We start from the raw sequence: 27,866 nt of genomic DNA, 5'->3' as shown, positions 1-27,866 counted from the left end.
AAATATATCATAAAATGTCAACTATCGACCAAGAGGCTAATAAGATAATTTATGAAAAGGCTTTTAAATAGCTTTAAGACTTTTTAGAATACTACAATACTAAGAATAAATTAACCTTCGAAGCTAAGCTTACCTCTATTGCATCTGTAGTAAAAAATTTGATTCCAGATTTCTTCTTTGTTGGATTCTATGTTGTTGTTGATGAATTAGACTCATAAGGAAATAAAACTGGAAACAAAGTTCTAGAAGTTGGTCCTTATCAATCAACTATATTAGCAACTCCTAGAATCGCCATAGGTAAATTAAATAACTGATTCAATGAACTATGAAGCTTATTTCTTACAATTTGAAATTATTTTGATATAATAATAAACCAAATAATTAACAAATAGGTAAAGGTGTTTGTGGTACAGCATGGTAAGAAGCCAAAACTCAAGTTGTTAACAATGTAAAAGAATGCAAAAATTACATTGCATGTGATAACGAAACCTTAAGTGAAGTTGTCATCCCTGTATTCAATAAAACTACTAATGAAGTAGTAGCAGTTTTTGATATAGATTCAACAACTTTAAATAGATTTACTCCTTTTGATGTTGAGTAATTAGAAAAAATTACTGCTTTAGTATACTAATGATTTAACATATATTGTATATATATTTTATTTATAAATCGATTTATGTAGAAAATTTATTTTAGCATATTCAAGTAAACTTTTATTTATTCGATTATTATTTTTTAATTGTGAATGTAAATGAAAAAATAAAAATTTCTTTTTTAAAATGTTATTTTTGCAATAGAATTAATAATGCTCATAATATAAAATAATAAAGTTATAATTGCTAAAAATGTAACAAAATATACAAACGTATTATAAAAAATATTTTGATTTTTAGTTAAATATAAAACTGATAAATGATGAATCTTTTTATAAAATATGAATAAATTTAAATGATGTATTTATTTTAAAGTATTAAATTTTAAAAATTTTAAAATACTTGGAATGTTATTTTTGTATAAGAATAATTAATTCTCATAAATTAAAATAATAAATGTTAAAATTCCTAAAAATTTAACAAAATATACAAACGTATTCTAAAAAATATCATGATTTTTAGTTAAATATTAAAATGATAAATGATGAATCTTTTTATAAAATATAAATAAATTTAAATGATATATTTATTTTAAAGTATTAAATTTTAAAAATTTTAAAATACTTGGAATGTTATTTTTGTATAAGAATAATTAATTCTCATAAATTTAAATAATAAAAGTTAAAATTCCTAAAAATTTAACAAAATATACAAACGTATTCTAAAAAATATCATGATTTTTAGTTAAATATTAAATTGATATATGATGAATCTTATAAAATATGAATAAATTTAAATAATTTATTATTTTAAAATATTAAATTATACAATTTTAAAATACTTGGAATGTTATTTTTGCATCAGAATAAATAATACTTATAATACAAAATAATAAAAGTTAAAATTGCTAAAAATGTAACAAAAAATACAAACATATTCTAAAAAATATCTTGATTTTTAGTTAAATATTAAACTGATATATGATGAATCTTTTTATAAAATATGAATAAATTTAAATAATGTATTATTTTAAAGTATTAAATTGATACAATTTTAAAATACTTAGAGATTTATTTATTTTTGGATAAACATATTCATAATTTGTATAAGCATAAAATTTTTGGCTTTAATATTGATGACCATGGGCTAATCATTTTATAAATCATTCATTCTTCTTTTTCAATTTGGCTAAATATAGATTTAAATTTACATTAAAAATTTATTATGACAATTTGGCACTTTAAAATATGTTAATATTTCTAATTTAAAACAATAAATGCTAAATAAATTACTTAATTTAGTTTTAAATAATTTTATAACCATTAAATAAAATATTATTTTACTTATTTTTATATTTTAGATAGATTTTATGAAAAGAGTTATATTTTGTTTATTTTATGAATTTGGTTATATGTTAAAATAATTTTTATATCAATAAAATGGTGGAGAATAATAAAAAAATATCAATGGGAGTATTAGTATTTTTATAATAAATTATGTTATAGAGTTAGAGTGTTTTTTAAATGGTAATTAATCTATTGCTATAAGATTTAAGAGCAAAAAAGATGGCTTAGTTTATTATATTATATTATAATATAATATCGCATCAGGAAGGAAAAATAAATGTTGGTCAATAATAGCTTTACTATTAGAGAAGAAATTAAATATTGTTTTAATTAACTAACTATTAATTAGATCAATCTATAAAAAAATGGAATAAGACTCTCTTGCTATTTTGACAAGTCAGCAAATTTTGAGAAGTGAATTAAGATAAGAAAAAAATAAAAAGATAATTAATAAGTAAAAAAAAAATAAAGTTAAAGTAAAAAGAAAGAGATAGCTACATAAATAAATAAAGAGCGTAATTTAATTGTAGTCATTTCGCATTATTTTTAAGATCTAGCTGAAGCAAAAGAATATTAAATTACTTTTAATGACAAATAAATAATAGCCATGGACGATAAAGATAAGCAAAGCTTCTTATTAAAGTAGCCGCAATTTAAAGTCTACTAGCATGCCGAACTCTTCAATGGGATTCAGAAAAAACCCGAAGAGGGTGAGCTTTTGATGGGAGGAATATTAGATGGTTTTTATTTTTTATTTTTTTTCTTCTTCTTCTTCTTCTATTTTTTCTCATAAAAACACTCTTTATCTTTCTAATAAAAACCCTAAATTATTTAGTTTTTTGACAAGACTTTATATTAATGAAATATTGAGTGGATTTATTTTTTTGAAACTACAAGCATCAATTTAACCTTTCTTTTTTTAATAGGAGATGGAGAGGATGATATATTAGCTCTTAGGAATAGTGCAAAATCAGCCCCACCTGATTTGTATTTGCAGTAGAAAGCTTCTCTATAATAGGTACAATAACTAACTCATTTATTCATTTCTCTTTTCTCACTAAATAAATAAATACAAGCAGATTTAAAAGAATGAAAGCCTTATAAAGAGTATAAAAGATATATTATACTCTTCTCATTGCAAGCAAATTTATAAATTCACAAAAATCTTTATTTTATAAAGCGTGTCCTGCGCTATGTTGCAACTGCTGCAAAAAGCATTCCAAAATAACGCATATTATTTACTAAATTCAATTCGTTTATTAAAAAAATAGTAAGAGAATGATTATTTATACACAAAGGATTACTTTGACTATTACAAACAATCAAATAATCCGCGTCTTCAAAAACCACTTTATAGACATGATCAGTTGGATATAAAAAGCTTAAATAAGTAGATGAACAAATTAAGTATAGACGATTCAACTCAATACAAACAATCTATAACCAACGCGGAATTGATTTAAAGCATAGGAAATTCAACCCCTCCACCTTATTAACAAGTACCATAAATGATATACCCTTAACAATAGTAAATTATTATGGGATAAGCAAATGAAATACCACCAATCTAAGGATCAGGAAGCCCTGCACCAATGATTATGATGCCTCCCAACCAAATGATACAACCTCCTATTAACCTTTAATAGCCTCCTCCTACTGTAGCTTAAAATTTTAAGAACCCACCAAATCATCAGTTTTTATAGCAGCCGCGTCCCCAAAACTAATACAATAAATATAATCAAGGAAACATGCAACATTAACAAGGGTAATTAATTAATATATTCATAAATCAAAGCTTACAGTTTTAAAAAAATGGTTTTTGTTTAAAAAAATAATTATTTATTCATTTAATTAATTAATTAACTATTTTTGGATGAAGTTTTTATAAAAAAAAATTTGATAAATAAATAAAAGTCAATAAAGAAGATTTCTTTTCTTCAATATTTTATAATAATTGATTACCTTTAAACTGAATTGAAATCCATCCTCACTTTCTATATTTATTATAAATAAATAAATAAATAGATATCTATCTATCTATTATTTTTTCAAGATAGACTATTAAATAATCAGCAAATAGGTCAATCAAAAAATTGTCAAGTTTGTTTTTATTATTCTCCTTCCTAACCTTTAGTTTGATTGATTCATATGCTTTATATTTATTTATTTATTTATAATATCTTATTGATTTAAAGGTTATATCTTACATTCAAAAGAGTGTTTTTAAATTTTTAAATAAAATTTCTTTCACTAATTTTATTTAATTTTAAATAGACATTGAAATAATATTATCAATTTTATAAAATTAGAATAAAGAAGACTAAATCTTATCAATAATAAGGATTTTAAGGATCAAGCTAGTAAAATATGCATCATAATAATGGTTAACCCTTTTAGTAACCTCCTTAATTCTTAAATTAAAGCTTCCCTATGATGTTTTAAGCTCCTCCTCCTAATTTAGGAGCTCCAAATCAAATGCAACAATTTATTCCTCTAGGAATGTAGCAACCTATTCAGTAATTCCCATACCAATAAAACATGTAAGTAAATTTTATTAGCTTACTTAATAAATAATCTTATATTAAAATATAATTAGGATGTTTTAGCAATAAGGATATGGACCTAATTATCCCAACATGAACTATTAAAATTAAATGAGCATGAGCTACCCATAGAATTAAAATATAGGAAATAACGGTATGCAAAACAACATTATAAACCCCTAGAATCCAAATATCAACAATAATAGTAACAACAACAATAATTTAAGCAATAGCCCTGGAAATAACAATAATAACTAGATTAATGGTGGTGGAATTAACAATAATTAAAACAATTAAAATAACATAAATGTGGGTAACAATAATATTATGAGCTAAAACATGGGAAATAAAAACAATTCATAAAATTACAACATGTAAAATAATAACAGAAATTAGCAAGGTATGAATTTGGGTGGTAAAAAGAAACAGTTAAATTAACCAAATGGGCATATTATTTAAAACCAATTCATGTAAAGCAATCAAAATGTCAGCAATAACAATCCAAATTAAGTTTAGAATTTGGGAAAGAGTTCCTCAACAGATAGTTCAAATTAGAATTTTAATTAGCTATTTCCAGATTTAATTGAGTCTTGTAAAGATTAAAATAGCTCAAGGACAATACAAAAGCAGTTTGAAAATTCTACAATTGAAGAAAAAAATAAAATATTTGAAAGAATCTAACCAGAAGCATTGAATTTAATGAAGGATTAATTTGGAAATTATGTCATTTAAAAGCTATTTGAAAAAGGTAAGAAAGAAATATTTTTTATTATTATGTATTTATTTAATAAAGAAGATTATAGTTTATTTTTAAGTTATAAGTTATTAATAAAATGTTAATATAAAATCAGATTAAAATGAGCAAAGCTTAAATAAGTATATTTTAAAGAATAGCTAAAGTTTGTATATTTTGTTTAAAAATAATAAAATAACTTAAAACTAACAATTTTAATTAAGAAATTTAATTATTGATTTTAAAACAAAAGCTTAAAGTTCTTTTAATGTTTAAATTTGTGATAGAAATTTACATTAATATGACTAAAAGAAAAAATTAATATTGAATTTGTTTTATATTGAAATAGGAACTATTGAACATAAAGAGAAGCTCTACTATATTATAAAAGGAAATGTAGAGTAACTATCCCTTCATACTTATGGTTGCAGAGTTATATAAAAGGCTTTAGAGGAACTTAAAGAAAGACCATAAATGCAAGAAGGATTGATTTAAGAGCTAAATAACAAGATTATGACTTGCATTCAAGATTAAAATGGAAACCATGTTATTTAAAAATGCTTTGAAACCTTAAGTTCTTCAAAATTGACAACAATTATTAATGAAGTCATTCAAAATGTAAACTTAGAATTATAAAATAAATATCTCTTCAATAAAAATAAATTTTATTAAAAGATAGAAGAGTTAGCATTCCATCCATATGGATGTAGAGTCATTCAAAGAATTTTAGAATTCTGTAGCAATCCTGAGGTAATTTATTCATAAACTAAACATTTTGAAGTTAAAGGCATTTATTTCTTAATAGACTAAGAAAATATACGAAAAACTTATGACCAACTTAATTAGATTATGCGAATGCCAATATGGAAATTATATCATTCAGTACATCATTGAAAAAGGATAAAAACTCGAAAAAGACGAAATTCTTTAGGTAGTAAAAGTCCATTTCGTAGATCTTTCTCTCAATAAATTTGCCTCGTAAAATTTTATTATTTTTAATTGTTTTATATTAATGCTGAAATAAAAAAAAGAAACGTAACAGAAAAATCTATTGTTTATTCTGATGAAGAATTCAAAGCTGGAGTATTGGATGTTTTATTAAGGCCAAACAATCAAAACCATTTAGAGTAATTAATTATAAATATAACTTTTTAACTTATTTGCTACAGTGTTAAATTAAATTTAAAAATTTAATAAAAAATAGTACAGGTATAGTTAGGTTGACAAAAAATGCCTTTGGTAACTATGTTGTGCAAAGGCTGTATGAAAAAGCATAACATGAGACAAAACTAAGGGTTTGCTAATATTTGTTATAAAATAATGATGTTTACAACGAAGTAATCTCAAATAGTTTTGGTATGCATTTTTTAATATAAAATAAAAAGCTATGAGAATAATTATTTTGATTTTATTGAATTAAAAATATTTAAGATAATAAATTTGATTGTGATTATTATTAATTAAAATTAATAGGAAAACATGTTCTTAGCTATATTGAAAAGCACAGAGTAGATATCCCTATGAATCAAATTTAGCAAAATGTAGGCAACATACAAAATTAAAATATGAATAACAATAATAATAGTGGGCCTATGAATAATAATAGCAATAATAATAACAACAACAATTACAATAATAACAGTAACAACAATAATGGTTACAACCATCATAACAATAACAACAACAACCACCATTCATAGCATCATAATAATTAAAATAATAACAATAATCATATTAATCATAATAACTATAAAAAGAATTACAACAGTAATAACCATTATTGAAGAGCATTCTCTTGAATACCTTCTACAAAATACAATTAGTTGCTCTTTTAATTTTCTTAGTTGTTGTAAAGCTTTTAATTAGTTTTTCTGATTTGTTAATTACTACTCTGTTTATAAGCAGAAAATTAATACAGGTACGAACGAACAAAATGAAGGAAAGTGTTAATTTCAACTAAGTAATATTTTTTTGTTGATCATTTTATTATCTTCAAATATTAATTAACTATCTATCCAAAAAAAATCAATAATTGACTCAAATTTTAACATTTTTTGAAAGTAAACAAACAAAAAATCAAATTAGTGAAAAATATAAATATGTTTTAAATGAGGAGAGTCATCAAATTCATAAATAATAACATTCATAAATAAATAAATAAATATTTGGAGATAACTTAAATTGCAAAAAAATAAATTTATCTCAATTTAAAATAACCTTAATTCAATAATAATTCAATCAATAAATCAATCAATCAATGTACATGATAAATATGCATTCTTAATAAACCATCAGAAAATTATTTGTTAATAGAGTCATTCAATATATTTATAACCTTCCTACCAATCTACTGTGATTAAAATTTGTATATTCTGAATAATGTAAAATATAATTTATATGTATGATAGTACTTAATTAAATATTCTTTTTATTATTTTACCAATTTATTTATTTATTTACAATTTTTGGTACTTTTTACTTAATTAAATCTACTAATCCATTTTATTTATTTATTCATTATATTATAAATAGACATTATAAAATAAAAAATTAATACTAAAATTAGAACCACAAAATAAATATTTACATTCAATTTATTATATACAGCACAATTTCATTAACTATAACCCATTTAATTAAGATCTATAAACTCATTTTATAAAATTAATATTTATTTTTTAAACAAATATTTTTAGCTGCTAGTTAGCTGTTATTAATACTCAACCCTGTATTTTTATCAAAAATAAATTTAATTATAATATAAATTCTAATTAAAGTAAATTATTTTTTTTAATGTTCTTAAAAGTAGCATAATCAATTACAAAATTTCATAAATATTACATATATAACTATTTTTAATTTTATTTGCATTAATTTTAATAAATTTAATTTTTCATGAAGTCTTCTTAGCAGCTGATTTTCTTTTGTTTTAGAATTCTTCAATATTTTTTAAAACCTACTTTTTGCATTTCTTATAAACGTCTTTCTTGTATCCTAAATCAAAGAAGATCTATTTTATATATATAAAAAATATTATTTCTACTTAACAATTATTTATTTTTATTGAGCTTTACTTCAATAATGACAAAGTTAGGAGCAACCAAAGTGTACAATAAGTTATCTAGCAAAGCAGGAGCTCTTCCTATTATTATTAAATTGTTATAATATTTTTAAACAATGATGCTATAATAATATCGTTTACTTTCGAAGAATCCATGTCCAACGAATTGAGCGATCCAGCAAACAATGTGAATACCAAGAGCAACCTTGAAATGCATATTTGTTAAATTGTTTTAGATAGAATACTAATAGAGATAGTTATTAGCTAACCAATGGCCAAAGTAAAAGCATGTAGAAATGAACTAATTGAAAATTAACAGAAAGATTAACATTATTTAAATTATTGCAAGTTATAATGGAATCAAAAAAGTAATAAATTATAATATTCAAAAAAGTAAAAAAATCTTTTACTCCAGTAGCGAAATCGATGCTTAAGTAAGCTAAGCTGATACATAATATCAATAAGAATGAAGGATTTAAATTGAAGAGAGGATTATCAATGAAAGGATTTGGAATATGAATTCCTAAATGATTCATCAAACCAAGAGAAGAAGAAAGAATCATAGGAATGCAAATTATGTGAATAAATTTATTTCTTTTTATAAAATATTTTTGTTAATGATTAAAATTTGTAAAAGCTTTACACTGGATTCCAGTGATATGATGCATATCCTATAAAAAAGTCTGAGAATTCAGGAAACAAGCCCATTTTTTTTTGTTAATTTACTTTACTAGTATGAATTAAATAATTTAAATAATTATGTTGATTATTAAGATTATAATTATTATTTTTTTATTCATTCAATTTAAATCACATACCAAACAAATTAGATAAGATTTTGAAAATAAGATTTTTTTATTCTGAAATTATAAAAAAATAGATGACGAATTGAATATCTGCTTTTTGTCATAAAATCCACAATTTTTAGTAACTAATTTCTTTAAAAGTAATTATGACGTATTCTTATTTCATAAAAAATATACATTAATAGATAATAATCTTTTCTGATCTAGATGTTAAAAAATGAGTGATTTCTAAAAAAACTCAAGTTTTTAACATTCTTAATCATTTTTTTTGAATTTATCCGAACATTAAGTGATTGCACAGCTTATTTATGATAAATCCATATAAAAATTTATATGAGAAAGCATGTATTTATTCGGTATCATTGATTTTACTTTAATTTCGGAATTCTCTTCTTTCTGACTTAATTGTAGATCTATAAATAGAGAAAATGTTTTAAATAAATTACTTACTAATATGTTAAATAGGTTCAATAAAATATGATAAAAAAGAATGAAAATGAACTCAATATTTGAAAGAAAAGCATAAAAAATTGTCAAAAATTGGATTACATTTATACATTTTTACAGTATTTGTTTTAAATTCAAATCAAATTAAATAGAATCCTTATCATAAGTAATCTGAATTCATCAGAATTAAAATTTTTTACAATTCAATGCAACCAAATCAGAAAAATTTTTGAAATAAATCAAATCTATTAATTTATTTATTTATTAAAATTACTCAAAGTTGAACTTAAAAAATAAAAAATAGGATGTTTTTGATAAAAATTATGAAGATTTAATAAAAAAATTAATAGGATTGATTCAAAGGATATTTTTTGCTTACAAATATAAAAAAGATTACTTATTAAACTACAATTTACACAATTTATAAATTAAATTATTTTATATTTAAAATCAAAGAGATCAATGATTTTTAAAAACTTTTCAGTTTTCAATTTCCATGATTTTGCTTTTATTTTTTTTATCATCATCTTCTTCGATTACATTTTCTTTTACTTATTTATTAAAATTAAATATAAATTTTAAAAACTTTTTAAATTAATTTATTTTACTTTTATCTGTCTACTTATTGTCATCTTCATCACCACCACCTGTATCTTTATTGTCATTTTCTAAATCTATTTGAATGCTTCCTTTTTTCTTATTTTATTATGTAACATCATCAGAGAATTCTTTGGATGCAGCATTTTGAGAATTAGTAGCATTTGGTTTTGGTTTCTTCTTCTTGCAAAGATCTTCAAAATATTTTACACTCTTGGAATAAAGATTATCAAAGGATTCTTTTTCTCCCTAAATATATTAATAAATAATTAAATTGATTAAATAAAGAATTATTCTTTTATAAAAAATTTAATTACTGATTATGATTATTCTATATTCTCAAACTTGCAATATCCTTTTATCATATAATTTTTAATTTTTTAAACTAAATCAGAATCATTTTCTATGTATTTATATGTTTATTTATTTTTAATATTCATATTGTATAGATCTTAGATCCATTATTTCAAAGTTGCAATTGTTTCATTTCCACTTGTCAACTTATTATCCATTAATACCATCAAATCGTTTAATGTAATTAAGTAGAGCTATTTAAATATTTTATTAAGCTTTACAGACTCTTCCTCATGTTACTAAATCATTACCTTTTTTATTTTAAATACTTTAAGAATTAAACGAAAAACTAAATTTTTTACTTTGTTCACTTTTTTGTTAAGGTTTCTCATTCTTTATACATCTTATTACTTTCTTAGTAATGTGCTCATAAGCTTCACGTATTTGTATCTATTTATAAATTTACAATTTAACTACTTGTTTTAAAAAAATAATTGCTACTTTTCAAGCATAAAGCACAAGTCTTTAGTAAATAATATGGAAAGTTTAGGATCTTTTTCGATTGGCTGATTTTCAAAATGAGTGTAATAATTAACTATCTCATCTAATTTTAAATTAAAAATTTCTCCTAGCAAAGTTGAAGCACGATCATAGTTATTGTTTATTTCGTGGATCATTTGTGAGGAATAATAGAAACTTCTGATAACAAATCTTTTATATTTGAATTTTTTATTTCCATGCTTTGATGTAAGTTACTAGAAAACAGCGAAGTTGTTATTTAAGATTAGCTAGATTTGCTCAATCACTTACTTAAGTCTAGCCTAGTAATCTTCTATTTCTAATTCCAAAACAATTCTTTTAGTCAAAATGCTGCAAGCAATTTAGCTTAGCTTTAGAGCAACATTCATTTTTAAATCTAATCTCTCCTTATCGTAGAAATACTAAGTGACTGAAATCTCACTTGGGCAATCTGGAGAGAAAAGTTTTGGTTCTATCTTTTTTAATACGCTTATAGTTTCTTCAACATCGTCCAAAACAATTGACATTATTTCGTTTAACTCAGTAATTTTTTATTTTTTGTTAATATCTTGAATAATTTTTTGAACATTTTCATCTTTTTTAATACATTAACCATCAATAACCTTTTTATTAAAATAAAATTATAAAATATGATTTTATTTGATAATTAATAAATAACCTTAAGCAACTAAAGATATCTTTTGAATATTTTCCAGATACTAATGGAAAATTCACATAATCCTTCTTAATCATAAAATTCTCCTTTAAATTATAATTGCTCCTCTGCTTTTTCTTTATTTGTAAATACTATTAATTAACCCTTTCTTCTCTATTAAAATTATATTATTACCTTAGGCTACTTTGTTTGAATCTTTAACACTTCTTTTACCTTTGATATTTTTTTGTACTTCGGTGGGTTCTGTGAATTCTTAAATTAGCTTTAATTTCTTAAAGTGACTCTCAAATGTAGAGGAATGATATTTTTAATAATGTGATCTCGTAACAAAAACCTCCATAAGGATAATCATTCTTGGGGAAGAGCTGTCATAATCAAATGTGTGTATTTTATCGAAGATAGAAGTAATTCTTTATTTTTTGACTACACTTTCTCTAATGTAGTCATAGTCGGTATACTAAGGACTTAAGCTCATTAAATAAATGCTTTTTCTTTCGTACATCTTAACAATGTTTAGGATTAAAATATCTTCCTTCACTTCTTCAATGTATCTCTTGTTGAGAGTTTTACTTGTTGTAAAGTTATCCAAAATATAATTGTATACTCTCTTAGCACTTAAGTAAATATCCTTTAACTCTGATATCTTGCTTCCCATTGGCTCAAAAACACTGGCATCAAAATACATGAAACATAATCCACTAAATACATCGCCTAAGCTGTACCATCCTAAAAACTCGCTTGGCTTCAACAGAATTAAGAAGTTGAACATCTTTTCAGCCTTTATTAAATATTAAATAGATTTATTCTTAAAAATAATTCAATAAATAAATTATTTTACATTTTTCAATGATTGTCTTCTTGCCTTAAATTTAGGTTTAGAATTTTCATTTTGCATATCAGCATTTGGATCATATTAACTTAATGCACGACCTATTAAGAGGAATAAATTAAGTAGGAAATCCTCTTAGAGAACAGGATGGAAACAGTCCTGCTTTTCACAAAAGCAATTTATTTGGCTTTTCTTCGACCTCTGTTAGAGATATTCTAATATATTAGTGTCTGATGACACCTTTTTATCTTTCATATAATTTTAAAACTCATCTTTCTTGACAGCAAGATTAGGGCAAAGTGCCCATTAATCATCATTTTTTTTGATGTAATCGAAAGCACCGATCAAAATAAATATGTATTAAGAATTAAGTTGGCAGACTAAATTGGTAAAATAGTGAGGGAAAACTTTCTTTGTAAACTTAACAAATAATCTGATTTCTTCCATGCTATTAAATCTGCATACATTATTTTCAGATATATTTGCATATTTTTGAGTGGAGACTTTCTTGCCTGATCTAATTTTGATGCCATAAAAGCATCTGTAGATACTCTTTAAGACATCAAATATATATTAATCATCTAAAAAGTCATCGATATCATCGTTTTCCTCTTCTTCATCATCCTCATCTTCACTATCTACATTAGATAGCTTTTTCTATAAATTTAATTTGGAAGAATCTTATTTTATTTAAGATTGAGTATTGGCCTCTTCATCTATCATTTCTTATGATTGTTTTTCATTCTTATTTTGATTATTAACAATTGTCTGATTCGAATTTTCAGCAACTAATTTCCCCTCTTCTTTGTTTTTATCATCTGCCTATTCCTTTGCAGCATCAGAATCTTTCTGTTCCTTCTCACTTATTTATTAATCTTTAACATTTGGTGAATCCTTTTTCTTTTAATCACTTTCTTATGATTTCTCTCTTGAAGGCGATTTTTTGCCTTCTTACTATTATTCCTCTTAATTCTAATTTTTTTCTTATGATTAGATAGCTTTTTTCTTATCTTCTGACTCATCAATCATTTCATCAGTCTTTGATTATTATTCTTTTTGTTGACTTTCAATCTCCATTTTTTTACTTTTTTCTTCTTCTTATTCCTTTCTCTCTTCTTCAAGTTCCTCTTATTTTCTGATTTCCTCTCTCCTATAATATTGGTAATAAAAATTAATAAACCATTTGAAATATACAAAAATAAGTGAAAAAAATTAAAAGCCATAAAAGATTTTAAATTTTAAAATATTTATTTAATTTATATAAAAAATTTTACTCGTTTAGGTAGATAAAAATTTGATTTATTAGTAAAGTAAAGTAGGAATATTCATTCCAAGACTTATAAATTTCTTAGTGCATATTAGGATTAAGTTGTTAAATTAGGTCATGAGTTAAAAATGTGATGTAAGAAATCTTTTAATGTTATCTCTCTACGTTAGAAAGATATAGACAACTGGTAATGAAAGAAGCAAATAGCCTATTTATTTAAAATATATTTTTATTAATAAAATAAATAAAATGTTTAACTTGATTTACTTAACAAACAGCATTTATTAGTCGTTTTGTTGCAAATTTACAAATACCTTATAAACAAGAGCTTTCAAGAATAGCATGTTAGTTTTCAGCAAATGCTATTTCATATGTCTTGAAATACCTTAGATATTCTTCACTTAATATCTTTTTAAAAACTCTTCACAAAGGTTTTCAAATCTAAAAAGTCTATCGAGAGATTAGATGTTTTTTTTATACTCAACAAGCTTGAAATCATGAAAATCGAAGTAAATATTTAATATTTTATTTACTTTATCTAGAAAAACACTATTCTCTAGCTTCTAATTTTGTAGAATTTCAAAAATGTTTCTGTAATACAAATCATTTCCATCATCTAATCCTCTCTCAGTTAATCTTGACTCAAATATTTGTAAAAATTCCTCTAAGTGTTCCTTTAAGCTTCCTTAACCCTCTATAATAAGTTAAACATATTTAAAAAAACTATTTACTCAACTTATTGTTAAAATATTTTACCATCTTGATCAAGAATAATTAAGTCATCATCCTTTTCAATAATAGGACCTTGTTTTTTATTTGTTTTAGTTATCTCTTTTTTAAATTTATTTTCAACGATCCTATCTTGAATGAATTCAGAAAAGTTTGAACTCAAATATTTTTAATACAACCAGAAAAAATTCAGCATAACTTTTTTTTTTTACTTTTTATCTCCTTATTTATTTTCTAAATTCTAGGCGCTCTAAGCTTCTGCTTATTCATTTGTAATGTTTAGAGAAGATAAAATTTCATTAATCTTTTAAACTGCCACTTTAGCAAATGAAGTTGACTCAAAGTCACGATCACTGTAGTAAATAGCTAAGGAGTGATATATTCTAATTTACTCTATTTCGTTAGAAGATTTAACATCATAGCTGCTTAAGAATTCAAAGTGAATCCATCTAAGCATTTCTTTTATTTATTTAAGTTTTTCTTTCTTTTTTTGATTGAGCTCTTTGTCTTACTTTTCTTGCTTAATATAAATATATTCTTCTATGAGCAACTCAAATACTGTAAGCAACAAATTATTATCTCCTTTGAATAGCTTAAAATTATAGAAAGCATGGGTTTTGTAAAGCAGTTTAGCTATCTCATTCTTATATTTTCTGCTTGATTCTATATTATTCAACAGAAGGTTTGGACAATAATTAAATGCTTGTGTTCCCCCTAAATCATCTACATAGTCTTCACTTAAAAAACTCTTAATTTCTTCTCTTTCATCATTTCTATTTTTGTTGATTAAAAAGTGTTTTAATATTTCTTCTACTAAATCCTGCATATTTATAAAAGGTTTATGCTTTATTCTTGTAAAGAATTTCATAAAATCTTCATTGCAATATTAATCTAATTTTTGCTGCTTAGCTTCTTTGTCTTCAGCTTACTTTAACAAATTAAGTTCCCTTTACTCTTGTTTGAGTTCTTCTTCCATTTAGTTTTTTTTAACTTGATAAATTTAAATATTTTTTAATAAAAAAAATAATCAACTTAATTTTAAAAATAAAAGATAAATTTTTATTTAACATATTTATTTACTTATTTCTTAAGATTCCTAATCAGATTCATCAAGTGTAAGTCTTTTAAATGTTGAGATAAATAATTAATTGGACTACTCAGGATTTAAGTCATCTATTTTAGCATAAAATTCTGTATTCAAATTTTATAACTTTTATTTTATATCAAATTTATTTTTCTCAGCAACTTCTTTGATATGCTGCTCAACTGAAATGTTAATCACATTTTAATTTTAGTTTTTTGTGTTTTCTTTTATTCTATTGCTCTTCTTAGTACCACTTTGAAGGGATTTTATCATCTATATTGTTTTAATATCTTTTTTCTTGCTACTGCCACTAACGCTACTTGAAAGACTCTAATCATCTTTTGCAGATATCTGGCTTGTAGAACTTAAAGCAGTTCCTGCTGCTTACTTTTCTTATTTTTTAGAAAGATTCCAATTATCAGCCTCAGTGGGAGGAGCTTCACGTTTTTCTTTCTTAATATTATAATAAATTTTAAATTATTAAGTAAAATAAAGTAGATTTATTTATTACAATCCAAATAAGAGTATTTAATATACTGTGATTTTACTTAATGACAGTGTATATGTTATTGAGTTTTTTATCTTTTTTAAAAGTGCTGTCACCTCTTTTCGCACATATGAACATTTTGCTAACTATATTGACTATTTTGAGAAAATTAGACCAAGTCAATTTATCAACATAAATAGTAAATTCATTCTATCTAGTAAGAGAAACAGGTAATCTTTAAAAAATCGGATTTGACTTCTGTCTCATTTTAATTTCTTCTTTTTCTTTAATGATATCAGATATTTCACTTTAGAGAGCATCAGACAATCCATTAGATTCAATCAGTTCATTTGCCTTTTCTTCTTAGCTTTTAAATATAAATAAATAATATAATAAAGTCATATTAAACTTGATGCTTTCTTGATATGCAATTATTAGAGTAAAATTGCTCAAAGTAATTAATTGTTTAGTATATATTTTAGACACAATAAATATTTATTTATTTATACCCTGAAATCCTCAGTGCATGTACTTTCAAACATAAGTTATGTTGTTTGTTAAAAGAATTAGCTATCAAGTAATCTACTCTTTAAATAAAAACTGAAATATTTTCCTATAAAAAGCTAATATATGTCAGACTCTAGTAAATGATATTCTAATAAGAAGTGCCTGGCATGTATTTTTATGCCATGAAAAAGCATTTTTCTGCCTAGGCAAAATATCCTTAATATCTACATATCTTAGCTAACTTAAACCATGTTTTAAAATCATTCTCTTTTAAAGTAATTGCTTTGTAAAGGTAGTGTATGCTTTCATTCATTAACTTTAATTCATTTTCATAAACTTCTCCTAGTGAGATAAAGCAAGCGTGTCTCAAATCTCTAAAATCATCTTCTCTAATCATTTTATTTTGCAATAATTTTCTCATTTTCTAAACACCTTAATCAAAATTTCTCTTTTCAAAATCCTTAAGGCCCTCTTCATATTCCTCAATAAGCCGAGCCTCTTTCTTCTCTCTAACATCAAAATATATTTTAAAAAATATATTGTAATTTACCAAAGACCATCAATAATGCAAAAGTTATTTTAGAATATTAAAAGATAATTTTACCTAGTAATGCTAATTTCCCTTTCTATTTCCATATTTACCTTGTTTTATTACTTTATGGTCTAAATAAAATTGCTTGATAATTGCTAATTATGCTTGTTTGCTTGCTTATTCTATATACTTTAATTTCTAATTTTTAGCGCAATTATAAGTTAAACAATATCTTATAATAATTAATATTTGTATCATAATTAGTTGTCTAAGAAAATAATTGAAATTAGCATAATCATTGATAATTAACTAGTCAAAAAACATATAAATTAGTTATTATTGATTTAAAATAAAAAAGATTTCAGGCGCACTTTTTGTAAATTTTATAATTGTTTTTTTTTCATTCAATTTTTAAGTCCTTTAAATTTTAATTTAAAAAGTATTTCATTATCTATCTTGTGATTTATTAATATTAATAGAAAAAAAAATAAAAAATAATTTTAATCTATTCATTTTATATATTAATTTAATTAGATTTAATAATTTTTTTACTTGTATAAATTTTTATATATGAATTAGTTGTGAATCAGATTAAATTTATGGGTTAATATATAAAGAAATATTTATAAACATAAATAAATGCACTCAGTCAAAAAAATTCAATGAGATTCTATTACAAAATATCATAATTGTTAAATAAATTAGTTTTAATTTATTTAATTTAATATAAATATATCTTACTAACATAAATAAGTATTCAATCACATAAAATTTATTAGCATTAATAATATTTGGGCTAATTTTTTGATAAATAGTTTAAAAAACACACATATATTCAAAAACTCAAGTTAATGAATTTCTCAAACTAGTTTTCAATAGTGTATTGAATAGCTTAATTTGATTATTTTAAATTTAATATATATTTAGTAATGATAAATTTGTTATGAATCGCATCTTATTGATTAACTTTCATAAAATATTTATATTAATTATTAAATAATACAAAGTAACACATAAACATACATACATACATAAAAAGACAATCTAAATAACACATTTAAAAGAAATTCTCTTACTAAATTTCACTAATAAATTTAACAATTTAAATCAACATAAAATAATTAATGCATTAAATGAAAATTATTTTATTCAATTATTATATTTATTTTTTAACATTTTAAATTTACATTAACATGAATAAGAAATAAATGATATGAAACTAATTAGTTTTGATACGCAATTTAAGTTAATTATTTATCTAAATAATATAACATAAAATACATAAATACAGAGTTAATGAGATTCTCACTCTAAATTTCCTAGTAAGTCTTCGTCTTAGCTTTCAAGAAGATTTTAATTTAGTTCAAACACATCGTTATTTGGTAATTATATTTCTGATACTTGTTGTATTTTTATTAAATCTCCATATGAGCTTTGAGATTAGTTTTTTAAATTTTCGTTTTATTTATTTTTTTAATTTTATTCTTCATTTATAAAAATTTCATATAATGGTTCTGAATCTTTTTTATTATGAGCAAAATTTGATTGTATTGACTGAGATTTATTATTGTTTTAGTTAAATGTTATAAAGTTATTATTGGAATTTTAATTTATTGATGTGGTGAAATCATCAAGCTATAGAGATTGCTCATAAGAGTATTTACTACTTTTTGGGGTCTTAAAACCTTAATTTGATCTATTTGAAAATGTTTCGCTTTATTAATGTTAAGGCACTAAAAGTGTGTTTTTATTTTCTTAATTGTTATCATATGTTTTTGTGTTTTTCTTTTTGTTTTTCTTGGCACTACTTTTGATTTATTAATCAGTACTGAGTATTTCTTTTTTGAGCTACTCAAGACCTTCCATTGACTCAAATTAATTAATAGATACGTTATTAAGCTATTTGTCAGCCAAAGTTACAGTTCCATCATCCAATATAGTTAAAATTTAATCTTATGTACTGTATAGAATGGTTTTAATATATTTTTTAATATCGTTAATAGTCATTGGATTCTTGTCTGAAATATTATCTAGCATTTAATCAATACTCTGTATCTTAGAAAAATAAAAATTTCGTTCATCTTTAAGTCTTTCTATTAGAGAGTCAGATTATATTTTATTAGTAGATGGATAAGGTTTAACTGCATCTGCTTCGTCTAGGTGATTAAATTCATTATCAATAGATAAATTGGATATCGAAGATTAGCAAGAATGACTCATTTGCTTTCCTTAATCAGAAGGTACAAAATGAGTTTAGCTCTTTTTATTAGAATGCCTTGAAAAATTATGCTTTGATGAATGATTCACACTGTTATCTAAAATATTGCTTGCTTATTCTTTAATTGCTTAGAAGTGAGGATGAGTAGGAATTTTATCATTTGGGTATTCTCTATCAATCAAAACTTATCCATTTCTTCTACCTATAGCATCGTAAGGCTTATCTTAATTTTTACGAAATTGATCATGATATTTTTTCATCCACTGTAAAAATTCAAGATTATCTTAGTATTTACATTTAATTAACTTATTCACCTAATTAGTTCTTTCGTTTAATAAAATTGTTTTATCTTAATAAGTAATTTACATCAATGGGCTTATTAACACTCATCTTGTCAAATGCTTACTATAAAATCTTGAAATTTGAAACATATTCATTTTCATACTTTGCTTTCCAGTTAACCTTTACCACTATTGATTTTAAATTTGAAAAAAATGTTATTAAACAAGTATTAATGAAGCAATCAATACTCTGCACCTTTCCAGGGTACACCAAATCAAATAATTGACAGTAAATAGCTCCAGTGCCTAAATTTTCTATCTTCTTCTCATTAAGCTTTTTGAAAATGAATAGATTTAAAGCAATACTTTATAAATTAAATTAATACTTTTAAACTATCATTGATCCATTAGAGCATTTCTTATCTAGATAAAAAATTGCTTTGATTTGCAGTAGTTACAACTTCAGTCATTGCCTTTTGTTTAAGCCTTTCCTTTTTTTGTAATATGTTATATTGCTATTTTTATTTAGTTTGGTATTTCGCTAAATAGTTCTATATTTGATAATTGATTTTATAAAAATTGAATTAATTTAAATTTTTTTGTTAATTCAAATAGAAATTAAAAACAAATGCTTGCTTGCTTGCAACAGAAATATATGATAGATAATTAAAAATAAGCCTATATCTTCTTTCCACAAAATTATTATACATTCAATATTACCAATACAACTAAACCAATATTTATTTTCCAGCATTAATTTAAATAGTAATTCACTCATAATATCATTTAAAAAATTTTAATTAAAAACCAAAATTGTAAAAAAATCTGATGAAGGCGAGATTCGAACTCGCGCCCTTTCGGAATAGAGCCTTAATCTACCGCCTTAGACCGCTCGGCCACTTCATCTTCGATGACATTCTTAAAGTAAAGAGGTTCATTTGATTTGTTTTTTTATTAATATCAATTTACATATCTACTTGCCTTTTACAATATAAAAAACTCTTTTCCTAAATAATTTTTTTATCAATTATTAGAAAATTTTCTAAAATAATTTTAAAAAAAGAAAAATCTTTTTTTTTAAATAATTTGTATTTTTTTTTATATTTAAATTATGATTTATGAAGAAATTAGTGGTATCTTTTAAGAAGATAGAAAGTAGAATATTAGCTATAAAGGATATGATTAAAATTAGTAAAGTTATTGTTGAAAATTTACATAAAGATAGAACACACAATTTACAACAAAATTTATTGATATATTTTATAATTATAGTTTAATTTATTATGTGGCGTTTTTAACTAAAATTTTGTTTATCAAAAATTTGCTTGCTACTAATTAATTATTTTTCAATCAACTTCATCAGCATTAGCAGTGCTGCTATTCTAGTATTGATTTCTTCTGCTACCTTCTGAATTATCTTAGGGCTGAGCACCTGTTTGTTAGTAAACTCTCATCATAATTGGATTAAATACATTTTCAATCTCTTTTTGTTTTGATTCATAGTCATCAGGGTTCTCACCATGATGAGTTTCCAACCACGATTAGCTCTTTTCGATCAAATTATTTAGTTTATCCTTTTCATCAGATGTGAATATGTCTTTAAGTTTTTCATCTTTCATACTATTCCTAACATGGTAAATGTAGTTTTCAAATGAATTCTTGGCTTCTATTTTCTTCTTTTACCTCTCATCTTCGTCTTTGTATTTCTCTGCTTCTTTTACTAACTTTTCTATCTCGCTTTGAGAGAATCTACCTTTTTAATTGGTAATTGTAATTTTATTAGATTTGTTTGTGGCTTTGTCTACAGCTGAGACATTTAATATACCGTTCTCATCAATGTCAAACGATACTTCGATTTGAGGGACTCCTCTTGGAGCAGGGGCAATTCCTTCTAATCCAAATTTTCCAAGTAAATGATTGTCTTTTGTCATTGGTCTTTCACCTTCAAAAACTTGAATTAATACACCAGGCTAGTTATCAGCGTAGGTAGTAAATATTTGTGATTTTTTTATAGGAATAGTAGTATTTCTAGGAATTAGGACTGTCATTATTTCACCTGAAGTCTCAATACCAAGCGAAAGAGGAGCAACATCAACTAATATTACATCTTAAATAGATTAAGAGCCTTAACCTGTGAGAATAGCAGCCTAAACTGAAGCTCCATAAGCAACAGCCTCATCTGGATTTATAGAGCGATTAAGCTCTTTACCATTAAAAAATTCAGTAACTAGCTAAATGACTTTAGGAATACGTGAAGAACCACCAACAAGGATTACTTCATCAATTTAGTTCTTTGATAATCCAGAGTCCCTAATAACTTTTTCAATAGGAGGAACACACTATTAGAAGTAAGGAAGACACAGTTCTTCAAATTTAGGACGTGACATTACGATATTGAAATCCTCTGAATCAGCAAGGGCATCAACTTCAATTGTTGCTTAAGAAGAGGATGATAATATTCTCTTAGCTTTTTCACACTAAGTTCTTAGTCTTCTCATAGCACGAGGATTACCTTTAATATCAATACCTTTTTTCTTCAAAAATTCACCAGCACAATATTCTACCATCTTATTATCAAAGTCTTCACCTCCTAAATGGGTATCACCAGCAGTGGCTTTCACTTCAAAGAAGCCGTTATCAATAGTCAAGAGAGATACATCAAAAGTACCACCACCAAGATCGAAGATTAAAATATTCTTCTCTCCTTTGCCCTTTTGATCAAGGCCATAAGCAATAGCAGCAGCTGTTGGCTCATTTATGATTCTGAGTACATTGAGGCCAGCAATAATACCAGCGTCTTTGGTTGCTTATCTTTATGAATCATTAAAGTAAGCAGGAACAGTAATGACAGCATTCTTGACTGGCTTTGAGACGAAAGCTTCAGCTGTTTCTTTCATCTTAATAAGAACCATTGATGAGATTTCTTCAGCATGAAATTTCTTTATCTCTCCTTTGAATTTGACAACAATAAGAGGCTTATCTTCAGGGCCATTCTCTACTTTAAAGGGCCATAGCTTGATATCTTTTTAAACAACAGGATCATTGTACTTTCTACCAATTAGTCTCTTAGCATCGAAGACAGTGTTAATGGGATTTCTAGCTACCTAGTTCTTTGCAGCATCTCCAATTAGTCTTTCAGTATCAGTAAAAGCAACATATGATGGAGTAGTTCTATTACCTTAATCATTTGCAATAATTTCTACTCTTTCGTTTTAGAATATACCGACACAAGAATATGTGGTACCAAGATCGATACCTATAGCAATTCCTTCTGCTTTCTTACTACTAGCCATGTTTTTTTAATTAGATTTTCTATGATAAATTATTATTTTAATTTTGTTTTAGAATTAATTATATTTAATTTAATTTTAACATGAAACAACAAACAAGTATTTAAATTGACTTGAACAGTCAGTCATATTTAATAAAAACATAAAAATCAGTATAGAAGAAATTATTTAGATAATAATGATGTAAACCTGACGAATTAATTGAATTGCTTGATTATTATAATTATTTAATTAGCTAATTTTTTATCATAAAAATATTCTATAAATATTCTACTAAGATTGCTATCATGAAAAATATTTTATTCTTAGATACAAATCATAAATTCCTCAAAATCAAGCTAGATATTTCTGTTGAATTTTATAAAACTAAGAAAATTGCTGTGATAATATAACTTTTTGAATATTTCATATTTAGCTTTTTGATAACATTTTTCATCAGAATTAAAATTAATAATAAAGAAAAATAGAAAGATCTAAAATTTTTAATATTTAACTTCAAATAATATTCTGTATAAAATCAAATTAATTTAGTTTATGAAATAATACCAAGATTCGTTTTCAAATTTATCATTATTATTCTTATAATTCTAAGAAGTTAAATAAATCTATAATTTAAATATTTACATATCTATCCTTACTTTTTAACCTAGAAATCATTAATTTTTTTACACATCTAAATTTATTAATCACTCAAATTTCAACTCTTAAAGGAAGAATAGATTTAGATGATGATCAATATTAATTCATTATTGAATAAAAGCTTATTTGATTTTGAAATACAAATAAATTTTGATCAAATAAAAAATAGTTCATACAATAATTTATTTATTTTTAAAACTATTTTCTAAAATCAAATCATCTGTATAGATAGATACAAGCCATTTTTAATTTGTAATTTTTCAAGAACAAATCGTATGTAGTAATAGAATATATCGAAGTAATGAAATATTTCTTATTATTATATTTAATATTTTATAAGATCTTGGTTAAGTTGATGAATTAAATAATTATTAAAATAAATTAAGGATATCATTTTTTTATTTATTTTTAAAATGTTTTTTTTAATTTTTATTTTTATTAAATAATTTATTTTTTTAATCAAATAAGTTAAATAAGTTGAAAGCTTTTTTTTATAAAATTAGAATTTTTAAAAAAGTAATGTAAATTATTTTTTTAATTTTGGATAAAATTAGGTAGGAAAAAATGAAGTTAAATCATGTATCTGATTATATTATAATTTATGTATTTTTTAATTAATTTAAAATTTTTAATTTTAAAGCAGTGTCTTCAATAATATTTTATTTTAAAAAAAAACGTTGAATTTTTAATTAAAAGATTTAAAATCATTATTTAAAGGATCAGCAACATTGTTTTTAATCTATTAATTTATTTTTTAATTAGTATTTGAGATGTGTAATTAATTTCAAAGAATTTATTACATATCATCACAACATTTACATTTATAAAGAATTTGCTTTATATAATCAAATGAATTTAGTATTATTTTGAATAAATAAATTGTGTGTTTTTTTTTTTGGATTATAAAATGAATAAACACATTTTTTATAAAGGTTTAATTTGTATCTTCTAAGTAATTTAATTCATATTAATTTATTATTAATTAAATTTTTTACTCTTTGTTAGAATAAAAATTTGATTAATTAGATTTGTATTAAGAAAATATATTACTAAAAAATGACTTAGGTTTATTTTTAAGTTAGAGAGTTTTAGCCAAAAAAATATATTAAAAAAGAGGGAAAATTTTAGCTAGTTGAGAATAATAAAGTAGATGATTTTTATTACTAACACGAAGTAGATAGCACCTATAAGATTAGTAGGAAATAAGTTAAAATTACTTTTGATGTTGTAATAGACATGATTCACAGCTAGAATATAGAATTTTATGATGAAAAAATTGAAATAGCTGAATAGAACAGTGAAAAACCTATCATTATTGAAAAAAATGGATCTTTTATATTAAACTAAAATAATGACGGAAATTTTTATTTCTACCTTTAAATATTGTAGCCATAAATAAAATTGTAATTTTTATACAAATCATATTTCATAAAACCTAAAATATTAATTAAATAGAAAATATAAATAGTATAAAGATGAATAGTAGGTAGAGGAGTAAAATCTTTCTGTGTAGAAATAAAAAATGGATGAAAAATAGGAAGATGAAAGTGAAAGTGAATCATTTTTGTTTGTGACAGCTAAACCAAAAAATTTGGATACACATTTATAGACATATAGCGAACTAAGAGTAATAAAGGATTCTATGACTAAGAAAGCAGATATATTGATTTCAACACAATTTAATCAAATAAAGAAGTCTCTTAAAACTAATAAAATAGAATTTATCCACTTTTCAACACATATAGAGCGAGATGATAAAGAAGGTGATTCCATTACTTTGGAAGATGAAAACTATGTTAAAATAAAAATCAAAGTAAATTAAATATACACTTTTACTGTTTTGAAATATATGAATTTATTTATAAATATACGGTATTGCTAAATTAAAATAATAGATGAGCATTTATTTCATATTTATGTTTGAAAGATAAAATAAAATATTTTTTAATTTAATTTTATTAAATATTTATCATTTTATTAAAAAGCTTTCAGAACTGGGAAAGCTTTTTTAAAGTAGTAATCATAAGCCTAAAGTTGTCTTCTTAAATTGTTGTTATAGCGAAATAATTTTTAATTATATGAACAGATACAATAACTAAATTAATTGGATTCTTATTGACAAAGATTTCTAAATTAATGATGATATTTCAATTAAATTTGCTAAGAAATTTTATACTAAACTTTTTTCAGAATAGAAATAGTAAAATGAGTAAAATGGAATAAATTTAAAATAGCTTTTTCAGGATGTACAATTAGATTTATGCATTTAACATATTAAAAGCTAATAAACTGAAGATAAAAAAAGTAGTTAACCTAATACAAAATTTATAAACTGTGAATGCATATAACAGCTAATTAAATAAATCTTAGAAAAGCAATATGAAAAGGAATCTGATAAAAATAAATAAAGTATGTAAATTTTATTAGAATTCGTAACTAAATTTATATAATTTCATGATAAAATGAATGAAAAATGTAATTTTTAGATAGATGAAAATGAATTTTCTGAGAAAAAAATTGAAAAAAATTTTATGAGTAAAAAGCATGAAAGATATTATTTTATTTTCGAATTAATAGAAAAAAAAAATTCCTTATAGTAAAAAAGACTAATTAAATCAATAAATGAAATAAAAAATAACAAAATCGAAGAATAAATGAACCAAATTTTATTAATTTATTTGAAATAATATTGCTAATTCTTTAGATACATTTTGTATCAGCCTTAAGAAAAAGAAGAGATAAAGTTTACATTTAGGCCTGGATTTTCTCATATAAAAAATGGATTTATTTCTCTAAATCTATTGTAAGACTCAATCAAATACGATATTAAAATTGAAGAATATTTAGAAGCTAATTACAAAGACAAAGATTAAATTAAAAATTCTATTACCAAAATGCCAATTTTAATTTTAAATTTATAGTACAGGTTTCGAATGAAATAATAAATATTAGCATCTCTAAGATATATTTACGAGGACTTATATTAAAATTAATCATTGGTGGAGTTTTTACCTACTCTAGAAATTTAACTTAATGCTTAAGACATTTATGAATACATTTATTAATATATTAAGAGTAAAATTATAACATGTTAGATTTCTAAAAAATTGAAAGGTTAGAAATAGTTTTTCTATGTTTTTGTATTTAAATTATATAAATAGATAGATAACTTGTTTAGTGAACTTAATGATTTCATTTAAAAAAAACTTGAGCTTCCAGATGAAATTCGTGCTATCATATTGATAGAGAATATGCAACAGAAATAAATTTAAACTAATGATTCTTAAAAAATAGATATTGAATAACTCTTCTAATTATTGCAGTATGTAGAAAAAAACAATTTTTAAGATATTAAAAGCGAATTTATAAAATATATGAGTTCAGCTGAATATGAAGAATTTATAAAACAAACTATTGATAAATTAAATTCTAGGCAGCATTAATAACTTAAAGAAATTAATTAAATTAATTTTAACAATAAATATGTTAAAAAAGAAATTATAAAGATTTTTGCAAGGAAAGATCTCATTAAAATTTAAAAAGATAAGTTTAAACAAAAAGAGTAGGACTTTAGCTTCTTATTTTTAAAAATTTATTTTAATTTAAATGATCCCAGCTTCTAATTTAAAGTGTTATCTAAAGATGAGATTTTGGTCTTCTTTTAGATATTAAAATACAAGAATGATCTTAGAAATAATTTAGATTAAATGGAACAATTAATTTTTTTGCTTTTATCAAATATCTTACTTATGTAATATAAATAGATTAAAAGTCTGAAATTCGAGAAGATCCTTGACTACATTTAATTTAACTTAAGCCAAAACGACAAAAAAAATATGAAAAATCTTGACACAATCTTAATGTTTATAAGGGTAGATAGAATGTTGAAGGCATCCTAAGAAAATCCTAATATTTTTAACTACTTATTTTTCAAATTTGTGTATGAAAATAAAGATGATAAAGAGCTAGACGAACTCGATAAAACATAGATGATTTTTAAAAAATTAATTAAATGCTAAGTAGAAAAGGCTGCTATAAATTATAGTAAGAGTAGAGATGAATACATAAAAATTTTATCAAATAAATATTTAAAGAATAACTTTTTAATTGACTTAAAATATTTCGATTTTTCAAATAGTTCAAATAACAATTTAAATACTTACATATTGCTTTACTGTAATTTTGAAAGATTGAATCTAAGGAATCAAATTATAATACGCTAAGAAAACTAAAAAACAATAGGCTTGTAAAAAATGATTAAGGAATTTTCTAATCAAATTCTCAAACTTATTAATATTACTAGAAAAAATTACAGCAAATTTATGAAAAATAAATAATTTAAAGAGGAACAAAGAGATTTTGTTAATAAAGTCTAAAAATTAAATTTT

At 23.0% G+C, this 27,866-nt stretch overlaps 9 protein-coding genes across 9 annotated transcripts; 5 read left to right on the top strand and 4 right to left on the bottom strand. All coding sequences in view use genetic code 6, as the record gives it.

The window, feature by feature from the left end:
• Positions 1-14: 14 nt before the first annotated feature.
• Positions 15-634, top strand: TTHERM_00558500 (GAF domain protein, putative; the record flags this gene model as incomplete). Its single annotated transcript, XM_001022412.1, has 2 exons — positions 15-297; positions 393-634. 2 exons carry the CDS (start codon positions 15-17, stop codon positions 632-634), a joined length of 525 nt encoding a protein of 174 aa, XP_001022412.1.
• Positions 635-2,546: 1,912 nt separating this feature from the next.
• TTHERM_00558490 (pumilio-family RNA-binding repeatprotein) lies at positions 2,547-6,999 on the top strand (the record flags this gene model as incomplete). Its single annotated transcript, XM_001022411.3, has 11 exons — positions 2,547-2,679; positions 2,866-2,957; positions 3,211-3,704; positions 4,249-4,479; positions 4,536-5,230; positions 5,565-5,833; positions 5,891-5,965; positions 6,021-6,193; positions 6,247-6,342; positions 6,420-6,571; positions 6,689-6,999. 11 exons carry the CDS (start codon positions 2,547-2,549, stop codon positions 6,997-6,999), a joined length of 2,721 nt encoding a protein of 906 aa, XP_001022411.2.
• Positions 7,000-8,108: 1,109 nt separating this feature from the next.
• TTHERM_00558480 (endoplasmic reticulum membrane protein) lies at positions 8,109-8,984 on the bottom strand (the record flags this gene model as incomplete). Its single annotated transcript, XM_001022410.3, has 5 exons — positions 8,109-8,225; positions 8,290-8,357; positions 8,418-8,577; positions 8,687-8,870; positions 8,920-8,984. The coding sequence occupies 5 exons, from the start codon at positions 8,982-8,984 to the stop codon at positions 8,109-8,111; spliced, it is 594 nt and encodes a 197-aa protein (XP_001022410.2).
• Positions 8,985-10,009: 1,025 nt separating this feature from the next.
• TTHERM_00558470 (hypothetical protein) lies at positions 10,010-17,154 on the bottom strand (the record flags this gene model as incomplete). The annotated part of the gene is made up of 15 exons (XM_001022409.3): positions 10,010-10,080; positions 10,138-10,375; positions 10,444-10,731; positions 10,783-10,870; positions 10,922-11,562; positions 11,619-11,731; positions 11,790-12,393; positions 12,454-13,594; positions 13,719-13,919; positions 13,979-14,405; positions 14,468-15,430; positions 15,521-15,977; positions 16,036-16,378; positions 16,521-17,027; positions 17,123-17,154. The coding sequence occupies 15 exons, from the start codon at positions 17,152-17,154 to the stop codon at positions 10,010-10,012; spliced, it is 6,114 nt and encodes a 2,037-aa protein (XP_001022409.2).
• Positions 17,155-18,355: 1,201 nt separating this feature from the next.
• Positions 18,356-20,133, bottom strand: TTHERM_00558460 (microtubule associated protein EB1, putative; the record flags this gene model as incomplete). Its single annotated transcript, XM_001022408.2, has 4 exons — positions 19,936-20,133; positions 19,799-19,883; positions 19,635-19,738; positions 18,356-19,582 (listed from the first exon to the last, which is right to left on the bottom strand). The coding sequence occupies exons 1-4, from the start codon at positions 20,017-20,019 to the stop codon at positions 18,356-18,358; spliced, it is 1,500 nt and encodes a 499-aa protein (XP_001022408.2). The 5' UTR covers positions 20,020-20,133.
• Positions 20,134-20,895: 762 nt separating this feature from the next.
• TTHERM_00558440 (heat shock 70 kDa protein) lies at positions 20,896-22,983 on the bottom strand (the record flags this gene model as incomplete). Its single annotated transcript, XM_001022407.2, has 1 exon — positions 20,896-22,983. The coding sequence occupies one exon, from the start codon at positions 22,981-22,983 to the stop codon at positions 20,896-20,898; it is 2,088 nt and encodes a 695-aa protein (XP_001022407.2).
• A 1,551-nt stretch (positions 22,984-24,534) lies between these two features.
• TTHERM_000558439 (hypothetical protein) lies at positions 24,535-25,402 on the top strand (the record flags this gene model as incomplete). Its single annotated transcript, XM_012799273.1, has 2 exons — positions 24,535-24,881; positions 24,934-25,402. The coding sequence occupies 2 exons, from the start codon at positions 24,535-24,537 to the stop codon at positions 25,400-25,402; spliced, it is 816 nt and encodes a 271-aa protein (XP_012654727.1).
• A 212-nt stretch (positions 25,403-25,614) lies between these two features.
• Positions 25,615-25,944, top strand: TTHERM_000558438 (hypothetical protein; the record flags this gene model as incomplete). Its single annotated transcript, XM_012799272.1, has 1 exon — positions 25,615-25,944. The coding sequence occupies one exon, from the start codon at positions 25,615-25,617 to the stop codon at positions 25,942-25,944; it is 330 nt and encodes a 109-aa protein (XP_012654726.1).
• A 924-nt stretch (positions 25,945-26,868) lies between these two features.
• TTHERM_000558437 (hypothetical protein) lies at positions 26,869-27,255 on the top strand (the record flags this gene model as incomplete). Its single annotated transcript, XM_012799271.1, has 1 exon — positions 26,869-27,255. The coding sequence occupies one exon, from the start codon at positions 26,869-26,871 to the stop codon at positions 27,253-27,255; it is 387 nt and encodes a 128-aa protein (XP_012654725.1).
• Between the last annotated feature and the right edge of the window lie 611 nt (positions 27,256-27,866).

This window comes from Tetrahymena thermophila (genome assembly GCF_000189635.1).
Source record: "Tetrahymena thermophila SB210 genomic scaffold scf_8254486, whole genome shotgun sequence".
Taxonomy (NCBI): Eukaryota; Ciliophora; class Oligohymenophorea; order Hymenostomatida; family Tetrahymenidae; genus Tetrahymena; species Tetrahymena thermophila.
This window is presented reverse-complemented; position numbering and strand designations above follow the sequence as displayed.